Genomic DNA, 18,945 nt, shown 5'->3' with positions numbered 1-18,945 from the left:
TTTTTGACTGGTCCTCGCACTTTTGACCAGTCCTCGAACTTACGACTGTCCTCACATTTTACATTTTTGCCCTATCTTGTCATCATGGTGAAGAGAAGCAGTTGTGAAATGAGTGACATGGTTGTTAAGAATGCTGCACGGGCATAAATGTGAGGATGGTCATAAGTATGAGGACCAGTCAAAAGTGTGAGGACCTGTCAGAAATGACTTTCCAGCCCTCTGAGTAGTCCCTATACACATAGCCATGGTCACCCGGTCACATGACCAGCTAGCCACGCCCACCCAGTCACATGGCCTCCAAGCCACGCCCACACAATAAGCCACGCCCACAATGGTGTCCCTCTTACCAATGTTAAAATCTGTTCACCTTACCCTATACACATAGCCATGGCCACCCGGTCACATGACCAGCTAGCCACGCCCACCCAGTCACATGACCAGCTAGCCACGCCCACAAAATAAGCCACGCCCACAATGTCCCTCTTTACCAATGTTAAAATCTGGTCACCTTACCTTAAGCCCCTGTCATGGGCTGGGGACTAGATGATGGCAAGGCCATGTTAACCCAGCAAAAAAAAAAGAAAGAAAAGAAAAGAAAAGGTGCCAAGTTTATGGAGATTCTCAGTCATCCAGGTCATGGTTGTCCCAAATGTGCTTTTATTTTCTTCAAGAGGCAATTGGACATTCTGTTTTTTCTTTGAAGATGTTTTGCTTCTCATCCAAGAAGCTTTTTCAGCTCTGACTGAGTCTTATCTTAGATAAGAAGCAAAACATCTCCAAAGAAAAATAAAAAAGTCCAGTTGCCTCTTGAAAAAGCACCTTTGGGACATATTGCCAAGTCATGTCCATGCTGTGATTGGGTGCACGTGAGGAGAATCCATTAGATTCTCCATCAAAAAAATGGAACATGCTCAGATAGAGACTAGCTAAAAGAAAGAGCATCCCACTGCAATGTGTTCTTAAAAATGCAATTACTGAGTAAGTCCAATTTTATGAAGAGCCAGTTTGGTTTGATTAAGCTACCAGGTTAGAAACCATGAGTTCTAGTCCCACCTTAGGCACAAAACCAGTCACTCTAGTCCAACCTTAGGGCCAGTCACTTTCTCTTGGCCTTAGAAAGAGGCAATGACAAACCACTTCTGAAAGTTGTGCCAAGAAATCTACAGATATTTTACCAGGTGGTCGCCAAAAATCAAAACATACTTGAAGGCATAAAAAAAAAAAAATGCATGAGTTACTAAATAAAAGGAAGAAAATGTCTGGAAGAAAAAGCAAGTTATGGGAGTGTTATGTGACAGGACCCAGAAGGAGAGCCCACCTTTTGGAACATTATCCCATTGGAGATTAAATTGGCACCAATCCTGCTTGCCTTTCCAAAGGCTCTAATGCATAGTCATAGTTCTGTCAACTTTCTTAGGAATCCAGTTATGGTTTAGGACCTATCAGATAGCTATTTTTGATGGATCCATGACTTGGACTTGCCTGCTTTTTCTGTTTCTCAATTTTAATTTTGTTTCCCTCATTGGGTTTTTAATTTGGTTTTAAAGGGGGTAACTGATATTTGTATTTTGTTTAGTAGTTGTGTTATTTGGTTGTTTTTAATTTTATGAACTGCCCAGAGTCACAAATGTGAGATGGTTAGTTATGCAAATTGAATGAATGGATTAATATTCCATAGTATAGCTTAAAATAACTGTGGTAAAACAATTCCATATCCCCACGTCTATATAAATATGAAGTTAATGAGTATATATGTTGTCAAGGATTTTGCTGTGTTACTCTGAATTACCTCTCACTCCACCACTCTTCTTCCTTTTCTTTGGCAGCAGACCTCAAAGTGGTTCACCACATCACTTTTTGCATTTACGTGATGGTAAAATAAACTTAGAGTTGCCCGACTTTCAATTTTGGAGAAAATAATTGGAAGCCTTGTGGTGCACCAGCATAACTTTAACTAGAGTGAGAGTAAATCGAAAGCTTTTTCTTTTTCTTTTGGAAAAAAATAATCCATTGCCATCCGAATATTCATGAGCCATAACCCAAAATCGATCCAAAAGTGAAAAAATGCTGGATGTTGTAGTTCATGGACATCTGGAGATCACAGATTCTCTATCTCTGTCTTAAAGATTGTAAAACTTAGCTTTGACCTTGAGAAGGAGATGGGAGAAGTAAAATTATCACTGAGCCCGGGAAAGTAGAAAGTGTGCAAAAAAGAACAGCTTTGCTTTGATTTTGCTGAATTTAAAAATGAGCAGAGAAGGTTTCAGACACATTTTCAAAATTTATTATCTATCTAGCGATCTACCTACCTACCTACTATCTATCTATCTATCTATCTATCTATCTATCTATCTATCTATCTAACTATCATCTATCTATCTATCTATCTATCTATCTATCTATCTATCTATCTATCTATCTATCATCATCTATATATTATATTCCCTATTTCTAAAACACCCGTCCCCCTTAGAGGGTTTTGTTAATAGTCCCTACACCGATATAGCAGCTTTCCTGGAACCATTCTATGTCTTTCCTTGACCTGGCCTATCTTTAAGGGTGTATAATGATGTTCTGGGAATTGCAATTGTAACATGTCAATTGAGAAAGGCTGAAAATTAAAATTTAGCTAATTCGGATTAAATGATCTTCAGTTTGCACTCTTGTTTAGGAACAGTCTTCCCAAGCTGGCAAACTCTATTAGTTGTGATGCCTTGAGATGATGATGTGAGCAATAGCCTAGATTGATCTAGAAGGCATTAAGACAGGAATGGATGTTTAAGAATATCAGAAATGCATGTTGGATCCGATCAAGATTCCTCTAGTTTCTCATTTTGACATAAATCCCAACAAACCTGGTTTTCCAGAGTCCTGAAATTTTGAGCATTGTATGTAACAGTGAATTGTACTAGGGTAGTAATTAGAAAAGAGGTAACACTGTGGTACTAAAAATGTGAAAATAATAAACAGGATGCTCAAAGAAGAAAGAAAACTACAGAAGAGTATTTTTCTTTTAAAAAAAAAAGAATAGATTTGGCATATGAAATGCATTTGTAGTCTCTGAGAGAATAAAAAATTGTAAAACATCCATTGGTTCCAGTATACCTCCAATTCTCTCTTCCCATCACCATTTCCTTCACCATTTCCCTGAAGGAATTGTTGGGCAGGCAATTTGGACCTTTATATATATATATTGGACTTTGCACCCCATAACCATTAAACTGGATTATCCAGGGAATTGTGGGAGCTGTTGCTTCTCAAAAGGGGTTGGGGAGCATGAAGGTGTTTTATCTGTGATCTTGGGGGGTTTGAGGCGTGCCCTCTCAGTTTGCATAGGAATCGATGTGAATTTAGTATAGCTCCTAATAATTTAAGAATCAACGTATGATGATGAATGACGACGACAGAAAAGAATATAGGTGCTTATTTGCCCATATAGCACTTCTCTCTCTCTTTTTAAATTGTGGGGGCCAAGAATCAATACTGTTATGAAGATCTACTAAGGAGTTTTCAACTGACTGCTATTTCAGAAGAGTATTATTATTATTTCACTTCTAATTAGTTAATACTAAGGGCGAGCATATTTTGTGAACAGGTCCAATTGGAATTTCGTTTTTTTAAAAGCACAATATTAGGAATTCACAGCAAAATAAAGACCAAACTGAGGCAACATTCTTTCAAGCAAATCGGGTATAACAAAAATGCTCACAAGAGTCTGATGAGGCAGGAATGACGTCCTTGTCGGCCATATATCTAGCGGCCAAGCAATTCTTTGTGGTGAGAAGAGATAGCAGGACCTCTGAGGAATGCCTCAGAGGAATACCTAATCTAAGGAAAATCCTACATTTGTATGTGATACAGGGCCAGCCTACCTACAGAACCAGCTTCGTCCCATCTCATCAGTCTGTCTCTAAGCAGTTGTCAAGCTGAATTTGAAGATCTCCAAACGTTTAGCAGCTGTATGCAGATAGGTGAAAATATTTTTGAATGTTAAAGAAGTGTGGGAAAATCTGTGATAGAATGCGGCTTTTGTGGATAGTTGGGCTAACTTCCATATGGTTTCCGATGGTTCCAGTATTCATGCCAATTGCTAGAAGAAGCAAAAAAATAAAAAATAAAAAACCCGATGATCTTACATTGCTGTTGAATGTTGTATGGGAAATAGGATTTTATTTTGAAAGGAAGTTTTCCAAATAATAATGGAGAGAGAAAAGAGGAAAAAAGAAAGGAGAAACGTTGTGTTGAAAAAGTTTGGCCATGAAAATCATGGATGCATTTGGATTCATATCTCTGGTGTTTGCGTGTGCGCGTGCACATGTTCACACACATACGTGTAAAAGAAAGTCATCGTAAGATCTTGATTATCTTACAATCAGTTGATGTGCAACAATGGGCAAGTCAATTTTTTCACAGCTTGGAGATAAAGATGATAATCAACTAATGAGTGCACTTCATGAGGTTAGAAACTTAAATACAATTCAGTTCTCTCCCTCCCTCCCTCCTCCCTCCCTCCCTCCCTCCCTCCCTCTTTCTCTCTCTCTCCCCCCACTGAAGTAAATTAAACACAAAGTGAAGGAGGGACATGCCCCCAAGATACTGTGAGATAGTATCAAGAATGAGGATTCTCTTTTGCATAAAATTGGCTTGTGGTAATCTATATGCCTAGGTACACTAGAAATAATTCTTCTAACTTCTAAGAGAAATGTGATACTGCCCATCTCATCCCAATGGAAAACTTTGTCACCAGGTGATCTTTAATACTTAAGTTATCCAACTTTTAATGGCTATTGCCAGCTATTCTCCTTACCTATGGTGATTTTAATACAGTCTTTAAAATGAACTTGTATTGGGGACTTCCAGCCTTTCTAAGGGAGATCTGTTTATCAAGCCAGCTGTGCAAGTCTAAGCATCACTTAGGCAGCACCATCAATAACTTCTAACTATTTTCTTTCTACTTAGGATATTTTACCAAGCACTAAGTTGGTCCAGACATTTCTTTTCAGCATGCATGAATATATTTTTTTTCTTAACATGAGCATTCTAAGGGATTTGGAAGGAGGGGTGTTGGTTAAACATGAATAAACCAAATTTGGGGAAAAAATGTCAATTTGCGCATATTATAGCACTTGGTTACAGGAAGTTTAATTTGTATAAGTTTCCACTCAAATGCAACCTAAATGTATATTTATCTAGTTATGGTATTTATTCACTGCCTCAATCCAATCACAATGTCTGAATCAATAATAATAGTGTGGGATTTCCAAATACAAACTGACAAAGTCTGGGCGTGTAACTGTGGTTGAAAAGACAAAAAAAAAAGTGTGGGTAATTGATGTGTGGTAATACCAGGAGGCTGGGTTGACAAAATCAGAAATGAGGAGGTAATAAGCCACCTGGGAAAGCCAAGGGAAATCATCAAAATTATTAAAAAGAGAAAGTTAGAATATTTTGGACATGTGATGCGACACCCGGAAAAATACGGCATACTTCACTTAATCCTCCAAGGAAAGATTGAAGACAAACAAGGTCCAGGCAGAAGAAGAATATCATGGCTTCAAAATCTAAGGGACTGGTTTGGACAAAACTCAGCAGCACTTTTTGGTGCGCTGCTGATAAAAATAGGATCAACATGATCGCTGACGTCCGATGACAGATATGGCACAAGAAGAAGAATACCAGGAGGGACAGAGAATAAAAGACAAAGAATGGGAGAAGATCACAAAGTATACAAGATCTGAAAACTTAAGTTGAAAGATGGTTGCATAAACTGGCCATGGTGGTGATCAGCACATTGGATGCCTTACCCAAAAAACTTTGGCCAGCACTTAGAAAATCTGTGCATTGACAAAATTTCCATCTGTCAATTACAAAAGGCCACATTAGTTGGACCGGCACACATATTACGCCAATACATTACGACATCCTACATTCTTGGGAAGAACTTGATGCATATGAGGGCCAACACCAGCTAAAGAATTGGCAGCTGCAATTGTTGTGTATAAAAATATAAATAAGAATAGCACAGAAAACAATATAGTAAAAAAAAAAGTGCATTATAAAGCTAATTCAGCATCAATGACTCCACCATGAATCCCCAAGGAGACTCCAATTTCAGAGGAGGGGGTTGTCATAAAAGTTGGGGCCATCTTCAATTAGTGCATAGGATGGGAACCTTGTTATATCCTATGGTAAGTGGGGAGCCTTAACAGCCAGTATTTGCCTGGCTGAATTATCTTCCGATGCCTCTTCCAGTTGGTGCTATTGGAAAGTGTCAGACAGGATATGAGAGCAACTATGACTTCCTTCTTCCATGACTGGTTATCAGAGGCACAGTTCCTCCAAGAATAGAGCCATCGGGAGGAATATTATGATTAAAAAGTCTCCTTGGAGTGATTGTCTCATCTGCTTTTGGTACCCGGGTACCAAGTGTATCAAACCAACTTGGCCTCTAGCCAACATTATCAAGAAGCAAAGGGATCTCTGGATGTGTTTATGCTTGCTAAGGCAACTTGATTCCCGTACCATATTTGGACCTGACTACAGTAATATCTTGATAGCAAGTAAAGTCCATGATGTAAATAAACACAGGTTCTGATTCCATTACTTGCAATTTAATTTCAGTTAAATATTCAATTATTTTTTACTAGCTGCAAAATTCATAATCTGTCTGAGAACAACTCGGGGGGGGGGGATATATTGTATAGGGTATAGGGATAGATTGTATAGGGTGTCCTATACAATGGCAAGACTTTCAATATTAAGCCCAGAATGCTCTTTTCTGCATTAGCAACAGACAGTCCTCAGACATTTGGGGTTGCCTTTTAGAGAGAGACAAAAGAGGCTGCTTTCAATGCCAGTGGCATTCAAGCGGTATCAAACTAATTGTTGAATCAAAGTTAAGGTGTGGTCTGTACTGCACAGTTCCTTATGAGACTATGTTTAAATTTTAAACCTAAAAAAAAAAAGAAATCAAGAATTTAACACATCAAAGAGGCTGATTTGATTGTGCAAGAAAAAAATGTATGTTCTTCTATGCTGTGAGTTATATTCCTCAATAAAATTCTGCATAATTCAATCCTAATAAGACGGAGTTACTGCTTGACTGTCAGTTCCCTGTCTGCCCCAGTAATACCTGTTGATGGGGTGGCACTACTCTGAAGGAGGAAGTCTATTATTTGGGGACTCCAGAACTTGTGGGTCCTGCTGGAAGAGCAGATGGAGGGTTTGAACCAGGGAAGCCTTCACCCAGCTTCAGTTGATGGGCTACCATGTTCTTATTTAAGCAAAAGGTCCTTGCTACTGTGACTTATGCCCTTGTCACTACTGATTTAGACTAATGCAATGCTCTCTACAATTTTACGGGATGACACTGTGGCAGCTGCAATTGGTTCAAAGCACAATGGTCTAGGTGCTTGCTATCATTTGCCAGAGAGAGCATTTATACAGTATGAACCATACACCGGTGGCCAACAGTTTTCCAGGTGTAATTTAAAGTGCCGGTATTAACCTATCAAGCTCTACCTAGTTTGGCACCTATATATCTGCAGGACCTCACTCTCCCAGCTCAACTAGTTCAATGTAGCCAGGAAAAATCTGTGAACGGTCCCCTACTTTAGAGAAGTGAGAGAGACTGAAGTTTGGTAGTGGCTCCAGCCTCAGGGACCTCCCTGTTGGTTCCTAATCCTTTGAGTGCTTTTCTAAAGCAGATTAAAATAGAGCTCTTCTGGAAGATGTTTGGGCTATGATATCATCTTTATTGGGTTATAGATTGGCTTTCTTATCTCATTAGTATTCTGTGTTGATTAATTGGCTTATGCATCTTTTAATTGTGTACTTTTATGGTATTTTGGTTATTTTATCTTGTGAACCACTGAGAGTCCTTCAGCGATTTTTAGCGGACTATCAATGTCATAAACAAATATATAGTCTTTCAGCTACATGCTAGTTGTGTCAAGAATATTAATATTTATTTATTTATTGGTTCAATTTATATGCCGCCCTTCTCCGGAGACTCAGGGCGGGTTACAATGTGTTAAGCAATAGCCTTCATGCTTTTGTATATATCTGCTTAGTAGGGCTTTCGGCCCCTCCAAGCGGTATTCTTTTTTTATACAAAGTCAGCTTATTGCCCCCACAATCTGAGTCCTCATTTTACCTACCTCGAAAGGATGGAAGGCTGAGTCAACCTTGAGCCTGGTGAGATTTGAACTTGCAGTAATTGCAGGCAGCTGGTATTACTTAACAGCACTTTAGTCTGCTGCACCACCAAGGCTCTAATAAAACTTAGACTGACTTTTCTTTACAGGGACAATTTCCTTTCAGTGAAGATTCATTACGAACTGAATTGATCCAGGAAACTGAACACTTTGCACAGCGGAGTTTTCTCTACCCCTGGGGAATTCTAAAGAAACAAGGTGGTGGGCTTAATTTGAAGAGGAGATTGCAGTGATGGTCTCTTCCAGACCTGCTGTCCCTGCAGACCACATCTCTTTGCGTTGCGTCTCAGATGCCGCATTTCCCCAGAGCAATGTAAGGCTGGGTATAAAGCTGGCAAGGTAATCAAACCAGATACAAAATGATTTTCTTTTTTAGTGAGGGTTTAGTTCAACCCAGAAGACATGTAATCAGAGGAGCTGCTCCAAATTTGTCTTTTATTTATTTGTGGCTAAGAGAAGAGAGGAAGGCCAGAGATAAGTTTGTTTCTTGGGCGCTAGGGTGATAAGGTATGGAAGTTAAATGCTGAAAGAAGGGCTTCCGATAGCCACTGAGCCATCCCTTCTGATTCTTAAGAAAGTCTGCAGGCTCTTGAAAAAGACAGCAGTGGCAGACTAAGAAAAACACTTAAATCTGCATTTGATCAAGGTTGCAGTTTGAGTGGTGAAACCCTTGGAGATCGTTATTGAAATAGTCAGGGTCAAATTCATAAAGAGATAAAATTGGATGTTTGCTGATCATGAGGAAGCGTGCAGTAAAGGCAATTGTGAATTGAATTATGAAATGTTTTGCACAGATTCTGAATCAGGGGTGAAATGCTCCTGGTTTGGACCGGATCGCCTGATCCAGCAGTGATGGCGGCGGGTGGTTCGGAGAACCGGTAGCAAAAATCCCTGCCCACCCCCCTCGCCCCCATGCCCAGCTGAGCTGCGCGATCACCAGAGGCTTTTTTTTTTTTTTACTTTTAAAAGTATTTTTTTGGCCAAAGAAAAAAATGCTTTTAAAAGTAAAAAAAAAAGCCTCTGATGATCGCGCAGCTCAGCTGGGATCGTCAGAGCCTTTTAAAAACATTTTTTCTACAACCTCTTCAGCTGAAGCATTTTTTATAGAAAAAATGCTTTTAAAAGTCAAAAAAAAAAAAAAAAGCTGGCCATGCCCACCTAGTCACATTACCCCACCACCAAGCCATGCCCACAGAACCAGTAGTAACAAATTTTACATTTCACCACTGTCCTGAATGGAAAGTGGGCTGCTGAATACCCTAAGAGTGTGGTGCTAATGTGAAAATAAAGTCTGTGTAAAGCCTACAGGCAATGCTTGGTAAATGGCTCGATATGGGAAACCATTGAGCAGGGAATAAAAACAAGGCTGTAGGATTTCCCCTTATTAACAGGTTAACAGAGTTGGAAGGGACCTTATAGGTCATCTAGTCCAACCCCCCGCTCAAGCAGGAGACCCTATATATTTCTGCATAGTTTAAACAAGCTTGGGGTGGCATTGAAGGTGTGATGATTCAGGATATGAATGTGCACTTACATGTGTATGTAGAAGATGCCATATTGTCAGCTGCAGATTTCAATGCTTCTCGGCAAATTGTGTGATGCAGTGAGGCATATGGCGCTGAAAACTAACGCATCGGGGATCAAAGTAGATGCATCGGATAAAGGAAATTGTAAGTTCCATAAATAGGGAAAACCTAAGTAGGTAAAATGTGTCTAATTTGGTAAAAGGTTTACTAAAGCATGGGGAATAGGCAGAAAAATTTAAGATAAGCTTCATGGTGTTATGAAGGTGGTGGACAATTTGTGGGCAGTTGCAAGGAATGGGTAGTTTTTGAAAGGGCCAAAAATGGCTGCGTAAAAGAGAGTTAGAAAAAGAAGAAAGAGTTGTCCATGGATGGGTTGGGCGGGGGAGGCATAATATCAGGAATTAACAGTGATGAATGAATTGACCGCAATGGTGAGTGATTGGAAATGTCATGAAAGAAAACAGAAAAAAAAATTTTTTTTTTTTTAAAAGAATGACTTTCAATTTTCTTTGGTATGGACACTAACTCTCTTATTGTAAGGTTAACATTTGCCTGCATTGCTTCTATAATCCCATTAATCATCAAATCAATGTTTCATTTCTTTCACTTTCACAAAAAAATCCAAAAGTGGTTTCCAAGTAAAATTGGTCTTTTCTTTAATCAAAGCTGTCCATTTTGCTATCTCTGCCAATTCCATCAGCTTCATCATGCAGTCTTCTATTATAGAAGTTTGTAAGTTTTTTCACCTTTGTGCATACAAAAATCTTGCCGCTGATATCGTATATAAAAAACAAAATTCCATAAGATCTTACATTCTGTTTGTCAATTAAAACAACAACAACACCAAAAATCTTTGGTTGCACTTGTATATTTATTTTTAAAAACTTTTTGTTCTTGCTTGTTCATCTTTTAATCTTGGGGAGGAAGGCTAAAAATCAATAAAGTTAATATAAAAAAATATTTTTTTAAAAAAAGTCATGGATAGGTGGAGCTGACTAGTTCTTCAAAAAAAAAAAAGAAGCGAGAAGATTAAAGAAAAGGCAACACGTGGTTCAGTGTCCAATATAGATGTAACGAGAGAAGGGATGTTTTCTCAAAGGACAGAAAGATAAGAAGTAAAGTGAATGGTGTTTGTGTGAACTTGATTTAACTATACTTCTTTCTCTTATTTCATAGCATAAATTTCCTTTGCTTATTATTTTTACTGTTTTTCTGAGGCTTGCATAGCACGGTGAAAGGGAATAATACGATGAGTATGTGCATGTATACATTTTATTACAAACTGTGCTTTCTGCATTAACTTGTTTTAATAACCTGTGACCCAAAATAGACTGAAATAAGTGCAGAGGAACATAGGTTTTTTATTTTTTTAAAAAAAATCACTAAACCTAAGGAATATGAGCTGCTACCTTTACAACGCAGAGAAGGAGCAGGGTTAGAAGTTACTTCTCTAAGTAATCTATCATGTATGTAGCGTAGAAGCCATATCTGACTTTGAGGATGCACAATGTTAGGTATGAATCTACTAAGGCGTTTCCCGTCTCTTTCAGCAGAATCGTTAATTTGTAACCTACCTCCTAAGCACACGTTCTAAGGAGTAAGCCTAAACTTCCAGGATCTGGGCCTGCAAAAATCCAAAGCACCATTAGTTGGCATCAAAGGGATGTTGAAAAGCATTGACCTTTTGCTGCCATCTAATGGTTGCCAGAAGTTTTGCAGCTTAGCTTTAGTGGCCGTGGAGTAGCGTAGGCGTTTTTCAGTAGATTTACATAGCACTGTACTATTTAAAAAAAAAAAAAACACAGAATGGGGAGCACTACAGTTCTGTTTATATAAATATCAGTACCCCCCAACAGTTTAGCATGCATTTTAGGATTTCTTTTTTCGGACTCACTTCATATTTGTAAGTACTTTTTCAATCTAGCTCATTTAGATAGAAAGAGATTACAAAAATGCTAATCAGTTAACCCACTTTACTGTCACAGTGATTTATCATGCAATAACTCATTGTTGCAGCCCATGCCAAAATTTCTGAACCAGCCTCTGGCACTTCCAAGCAGAGCTTGGAAATCCTGGAAAGGGTTCATTCCACAGAGAACATGAACAATCAGAAGGTGGATTTGGGATTAAAGGAAATTTACCACAGATCAGGAAGGATTGCCTACTTCCAGTAGTCTAATGGTCATAATAATTGGGGGGAGGGGATTCTTCATGAAATTATACTATTAAAATCATGAAATCTTACAAGGGTGGGAGAAAAAAGGCTAGATCTATGTGTGAAAGGCATTAATTTTTATACTATTATTCATTCCTAGACTAAGCTAGGATTTTTTTTTCTTTTCATTATGATTTGTCCTTGCTCTTTTGAAAAGAACAAGGCCCCTTTGTTGTTCTAAAAAAAACAAAGCAAATATATTCTTTAACCATACCGTAGGCAAAACGGACAAGACGAAATCAAGAGTCTGAGTCAATCATCAATCATCTTCCTGCCTTTCTCAATAGTAGAACTTGTGCAACTATATCCTGGAACTTCATGTGCTTGGTCACTCATTGGAATGTGAGACTTACTATCTGGTGGAGAAATGTTTTATTTATCCCCGTGCTCTGTTGTAGCCTGGCAAGTAGGGTTGACTTGATGTTCAAATTCAGCTCTGCTTGCATATTTGTTGTTTTATGATTTTTGTAAAGATCTGTCTTGCTCCCTGCATGCAGTTTTGATTTTTCGGATTAACAGTTATACAAATATAATATAAAAACACGATCTAGTTGGGTAGCAAAAGAGAGATGGAAGACCGTCCCTTGCCGGCTGCATTCAAGCAAAGAGTAGAAAGCTGTCTGCCTGGGATGTTTTAATTTAGGTTCCTACACTGAACATGGGGTTTGACCTGATGTCCTCAATGGTCACCTTCAATTCCAGATTTATCTGAACTGGAATTAATTCTTGGACTGACACAGGATAGCCATACATGTATATTAGTTACAGTGGACTCTAAAATGGAAATGCCATGCAGTAAAATTGGAATGAAGGCATGTAACTATGAAGGTGCTGTGGGTGGAGGTTGGAGGTATGCTGGACAACCGGAAATCCACCAAGGTAGCTAAGAAGACCTAAGACAACGTTTATTGAGAAGGTATCCTATGTGAGCTCTATGTGAAATAAAGCTAAATATAAGAGATGAGAGCATGGCTGCTTCCATCAGTTTACAAGATGGTCTCCTTTGATCAGAAGTGACTTTCTAGGGCTTCCGATTTATGCATTTATTTGTAAGAATTATATCCTATCTTTCCTCTAGGATCTCAAGGTGACAGATGTAGCACTTCCTTTTGAGAATAATTGGCCGGAATTCACCCTCTGAGCTTTCATGGTTAAAGCTGGATTTGAACTTGGGTCTCCCCAGTCTAGCAGCTTAACACATACTGGCTCAAGATAGGACTGCAAGAACATAAGACTTTCCATATACAATTTGTGTGTTTTCCCAATGTGCATATCTTCCCCAAAAACATATGACATATTTAGATCTATTTATTTGGTTTTTATCCAAGCTCTATTATTTTATAAGTAACTCAAGGCAGCAGACATACTCTCCTATTTTCCCACAACAACAACCCTATGAGGTGGGTTGGGACGAGAGAGTGTGACTGGCCCAAAGTCACCCGGGTAGCTTGCATGCCTAAGACAGGATTAGAACTCACACTCTCCGGGTTTCTAGGTCAACATCCGAACCACTGCACTAAACTGATGCTGATAGACAAACGAAGATTCACTGTGTGCTAAATAGGCATCTGTGTGGCAATGTAGATTAGAGAGCAATCTGCTGAAAATGCTATCTTTGAAACAATGGGCAACTCTGGGCAGAGCAATGCCTATTCGTGCAATCAAATTTTCACATGAAAATTTTCTAGATGCCGCCTTTTGTATCAAAGATATAATAACAGAAAGAAATACTGGCAGTTCCAGAATCTAAAAAAAAAGCTGGACTTTCCCTTGCCCTGAGTCTGATTAGGATATTTTCTCTTCTCTGAATAAGAAAGTGGAGAAAATAACAAATGCCCTGAATAGTAATGATCGCATTTCAGCTATTCTTTATTAAGAAACCATGTTTAATACATGAATTGGAATAGGTCTGAAGGCTGGGCTTCACGGGCCAAATTAAATTCCTTTGGAAGCCCTGCTCTGTGTAGATGGGAATATTAAACCCAGGCAAAGTGGAAGGCCTTGCTTGGGTACAATTCTACTTGCATGGTATATTTATAACTAGATTAGATTGCAGGATGACCCTTATTATCTGAGGGACAAAATACAAGCAGTTTACATCTCTTACCTGCATGTTAGAGGGATGTCAAACAGCAGATATTGAACAGAAGGCCACCAATTTCTACACCAGCAACACGGGGAGAACATTCCAGCTTGAGCTGCATGCAAATGCCAATTTATTACTTAATTCTGAGCCTAAAGAACTCACTTCTCTCCACTCCTTTTCCTCTTTAGCTTCTTGTGCCTTTTTCATGCATGCATGTCGTAACTTTTTTGTTTAGAAGCCTGAGACAGGGCCTGTATTCCACTCTCTTTTTATCTTTCTTTCTATCTATCTATCTATCTATCTATCTATCTATCTATCTATCTATCTATCTATCCATCCATCCATCCATCCATCCATCCATCCATCCATCCATCCATCCACTTTTGATGTGCATTTCTTAAGGAGTTAAAAATGCAGCACACAAAGTGAATGAAAACTGTAAAACCAAGGGAAAAGAGTAGTTCTAGACTAGAGCAAATGGTTGGTCACCGATCTATTTTTGTTTTGTTTTGGGGATTATTATTTATGGGAGGAGAGAAATGACTCAACTTTAACCAACTTGTGGGTTGCTATCGTCTTGACCCATCTACCGTGTTTCCCTGAAAATAAGACCCTGTCTTATATTTTTTTGAACCCTGAAATAAGCGCTTGCCCTTACTGCCATGCGCTCAAAAGCCCGATTGGGCTTATTATCAGGGGATGTCTTGTTTTGGTGGAAACAGGGTACTTGCAATAGGAGCTAAGCTAACCACATCCTGAAGGCTCAGAAAAGTGCTCCTGGGCTTGATAGCTATTTGTTCCTTTTTCCCGGGTAGCAGATTGCCCAATGTACTGTATGGGAATGAGCAAAATCTGATATTGCTATCGTTCAAGAGAGCACAGAAGCGGCATCAAGAGACACTTTGAATCAAAGGTTCATGGCCACAGAGTTAGATCACATCTCCTTTCCCAGGTTCTTCTCTACCCAAAGCAATCTTGGAGAGCAACTACCTTTGCCCTCAGCTCTAATTACTTTCTTTTACTCCCACCCTGTCCTTAATTTTGAGCAATGCATGGGCCATACACATCAAGAAGAATGTTCCAGCATGCACCAATGTGACCTGGTGCTTTAGAACATGCTCTCTTGTGTGAGTGGTTATTGTCAATGGTAAGACGCCAACGGCCCTTTTAGGAAACGCAAGAAAAAAATGGGGAGGGAGGAGAAGAATAATTTCAATCTTTCAGATTCCTAGTTTTGGCAAACCTGCAAAGTTTGAATTTGAAGTAAACATTTTCTCAATGCATCTTTCCAGGGGCAGACTTTTTCCACTATAAACTTATCTTTGTATCGATCTGCTGCGGCAAGAGGTTAGCACAGCTTTTGAGTAGCGTAATCAAAAATTCATATTTGTTCCTATTGTATATTAAACTTTCTGCATTTTTGGAAAAAAAAAACTGGATGCTTTCTGATTTTGACTGTGGGGCAGAATTAGAACTAACGGTTTTTTTAAAGGCGTTGGAAGCTGCTATAGGAAATGGCAGGTTTAAAAAAAAAGATACAGAATGGGAAATATATATATATAAACTGATTGTGAGAGATTAATGGAAACTTTGTTTATTTCACATAGTTTTTCCAGGGTTCTTCCTCCTCTCCCCAGAAAATAGTCAACCTGTGAAGATGCCTGCTTTGACTATACAATTTATAGTATCGTTTTATGCAATTATTGTAGCTTCTAGACGTGGTAAATTGGGCTTACATGCACGTATGTCTAAAACTACTGCCTTCGTTCTTTAATTTCATATATTTGGTATGGTCTCTGTTCGGTTGCACACCGTATATGCCTTTTACCATGTTGTGCATCAATTTGCAATTTATCGGCACCCATGCAGGGATACCTGCATAATTTTCACTCTACTGACTGTAGAATTTTTATTTGTGGCACTGGAGATTTCAGAATACGATTACCTTTCAGGATAGGAATCTCCTAGGCAGTGACAAGTTGAAAGGCCTGTCTGGTGGAAACCACTTCCTTCAAAAAGGCAACTGAAAGCTAAGGTAGGTTTAAAATCCTTGATCCCGCAAGGAAACGGAGCAGGAATTTGTATGTTGCTTCAGGCAACAAAATGTCCTGAGACTGGCAATTTCATCAGAAGCAGAAAAATGGTGAGTATTTAGGTAGTCCTGATCTAAAGTCATTGATGCTTCTAAGTTGTGTCGATCCATGTTAATCCATGTTAAATGCTTGGGCAACCAAAACAAAAGAGTTCTATTGGTTCCTTAGGTCTGTCTGTCTGTCTGTCTATCTGTCTGTCTCTATATCTATGTCTATGTGTAAGTCAGTGCCTATGTATTATTTGAAATGAATAACAGATCCCTCTTTCTTTACATCAAACCAACAAGCCCCGCTATTTCTAATGCACAGCGTTTCTGGATCACAAGAAAGACTCCACTGCAGGAAAGCTGTTGTTTGATCAACTTGTACTCCTTATCAGTATATCGAAACAACAGTGGATTTTCTCCCAGAAAAACAACAAGAAGAACAAATGGGTAAAAAGACTATACCTTTACATAAACGACGTGTGAAAGATACGGTGATAGATAGCAATTTGAAGGGGACTTGGATGAATGTAGATTTTTTTAGAAATGAGCATTGCAGCCTTTTGTGCATAAAAATGCTCCCTAGAAAGACTATATAAATGATAAAGCGTTCAAAGAGAGACCCCTTTCGGGCCCGCTACTTTCCTCTAAAAGTAAGTCTAAGCAGATCAAATAAAAATGTAGGTAAGTTGGCAGAGACCTAGGAGCAAAGCTTTTTTTTTTTTCCCCTCCCCTCCCTTAGACCGTGATCAGTTTTGATGCTGTGATTCAAGAACAGTTCGACTAAAGGACATGTTCAGATCACATCCAACAAAACTGGGCCTTTAAAAGAAACGAAAAAGAAATTGGTGGATATGTTCACGCTATGCAATTGTGTCATGTTCTTTCTGAAGTCATTCCCACTGAATTCAATAGGGCTTGCGTTCAAAAACATTTGCTTAGGGCTGCAATGCTTGGAGCTTTGCCCAAAGGCTTAAAAATAGACATTTTCAGACTGGAAACTCACGATAATAGGTTCTTTTGTTTGGGGGAGATGTCAGGGAGAGAGAGTGCTGTTTGCCTTTAGTATGGGGTCTCTAATATCCAACCTGTTGCCTTCGCCTGAGAAGAAGGTTACGCTGACAGGTGATGGTAGAACAACAGTGAAAGCAGAATCTCCAGAGATAACACTTTCGGTGCTCTCTTTCCAAAAAAGCCAATTGTCTGTCTGTTGCAGCCCAACGTTGCCAGGATCTCAAGTCAATCTGGAGATCAGGTCTTTGGATCTGGAAACGCTTATTCCCTAAATTCAGCTGTGGGGCAGTTGGCTGAGTTGTTCCCTGGTGGTGGAAAGACACTCTGCACATGGTCAAAGTTGCTCTCTTTGGGGGGGTTAAATGGTGAAGTGCTACATCCCAATTCTGAAACCAGAAAGAGGCGCTTTGTCCTCTCCCACCACTGAGTTTCTTCTCCAGGGGAGTTGTAATGCTGGCAGAGAACAAGAGGCAGCTGGGGAGAAAAAAAAGAGTGGGACGCAAGAGGGAACATACCTGTTGTTGGACCTCAGTGGGATGCCGACATGGACCAGGCCCCTTCCATCCTCCAAACAGAGAAGGCATAGCTGAGCCTCTCGTGGGCCAGGTAGTTGCAGCTGGAGATCTTGTGGTCAAGCTCGTCACTCTGCAGGACCTGGTAGAGGAAGTCGATGTAGCGGGCAGCCAGCTTGAGGGTCTGGATCTTGCTGAGTTTGTCCGAAGGCAGGGTGGGGATGATCTTGCGCAGCTCAGCAAAGGCGTCGTTGAGCGACTGGGTGCGCTGACGCTCCCGCACATTGGCAATCACCCGCTGCGTGTGCATGTCCTCAAAAGTCTGGGACACCGGGCTGCGCTTGCTGCGCTTCCCCTGTGGCAAAGGGCTGCTGCTGTACTCTGGAGGGGCTGAAGTCAAGGGTTTACCCAGCTGGCTCCTCTTCCGAAGACTCTTCTTGGGCATCTTCTCGCTTTCCTCCTCGCTGGTTCCCATGCTGCCCTCCGGTGAGTCTGGGCACATGCTTTCCTCTTTCATCCTCTCCAAGTTGGCCTCCCTTTCCCTTCCGCGCACAGGATGAGGAGCTGGACCTTGCAGGCCACAGTGCATATAAGCCAACCAGGTTGAGCAAACTCCAGGACAAGGATCCCCAAGAGCCGAGATCTGGAAGGCTTCAAACGTTTTTTTGTGACTCCAACCTTCACTGATCTGCTTATTCACCTTCCTTTCCCCCCTCCTTTAGGGCTTAAAGAGAGGAGGGACATTGTTAAAAGTCTCTTAAAGCCCTTTACGGATAGGGTAGGGAGTTTGAGGGGAGGGGCTGTGTGCAGACCAATACAACCGTGCACAATAATGCAAACATCAAGGGAGCTTATGGGTTCCAGATTGCCTTCCCTTCTTTTTTTTTCCCTCGGCATTCTCTCTTCTCCAAACCGCCCCCTCCCCTTCCTTCAGCTCTGAGACACAGATGCTCCAACCGGCCGCCTGGATGCCAGAGGTCATTCCCTTCATCGGTTGTAATTGACAGGGAACCACCGGCTTGACCCCACCCCACCCCACCCCACCCCACCCGCAACTCTGCCCTGAAGAGTGCAGAGCGGCTCTTCCTGCAAGGCTGATCCGTAGTCAACGGTGCCATTTCCACTTCTGGGTAGGCTGCTTGCCTGCTCGTTGCTTCGAAGAAGTTCTCACTTTGGACTCGGAGAATTCAGCTCTCTCTCTCTCAAGTGAGCTGACCTCTGTTTGAGAAGCTGCGTCTCAGCATTTGAATTAAACAGAAGGCTTTTTAAAAAGGGCTCTTTTTATACAGAAGGCTTTTT

At 40.2% G+C, this 18,945-nt stretch overlaps 1 protein-coding gene across 1 annotated transcript; it reads right to left on the bottom strand.

Annotated features, from left to right (window-relative positions):
• Positions 1–17,662: 17,662 nt before the first annotated feature.
• On the bottom strand, positions 17,663–18,235 carry LOC139310780 (twist-related protein 2-like). Its single transcript, XM_070935005.1, has one exon. The coding sequence runs from the start codon at positions 18,233–18,235 to the stop codon at positions 17,663–17,665; it is 573 nt and encodes a 190-aa protein (XP_070791106.1).
• Between the last annotated feature and the right edge of the window lie 710 nt (positions 18,236–18,945).

Source organism: Pituophis catenifer, unplaced genomic scaffold, assembly GCF_029215685.1.
Source record: "Pituophis catenifer annectens isolate HBS135680 unplaced genomic scaffold, rPitCat1.0.hap2 SCAF_2, whole genome shotgun sequence".
NCBI classification, from domain to species: Eukaryota; Metazoa; Chordata; class Lepidosauria; order Squamata; family Colubridae; genus Pituophis; species Pituophis catenifer.
The sequence above is the reverse complement of the archived record's forward strand: the minus strand, read 5'-3'. Positions and strand labels throughout refer to the sequence as shown.

Coding starts and splice junctions, on each gene's coding strand:
- LOC139310780 (XM_070935005.1), bottom strand. CDS start 18,235: ATGCACTGTGGCCTGCAAGGTCCAGCTCCTCATCCTGTGCGCGGAAGG.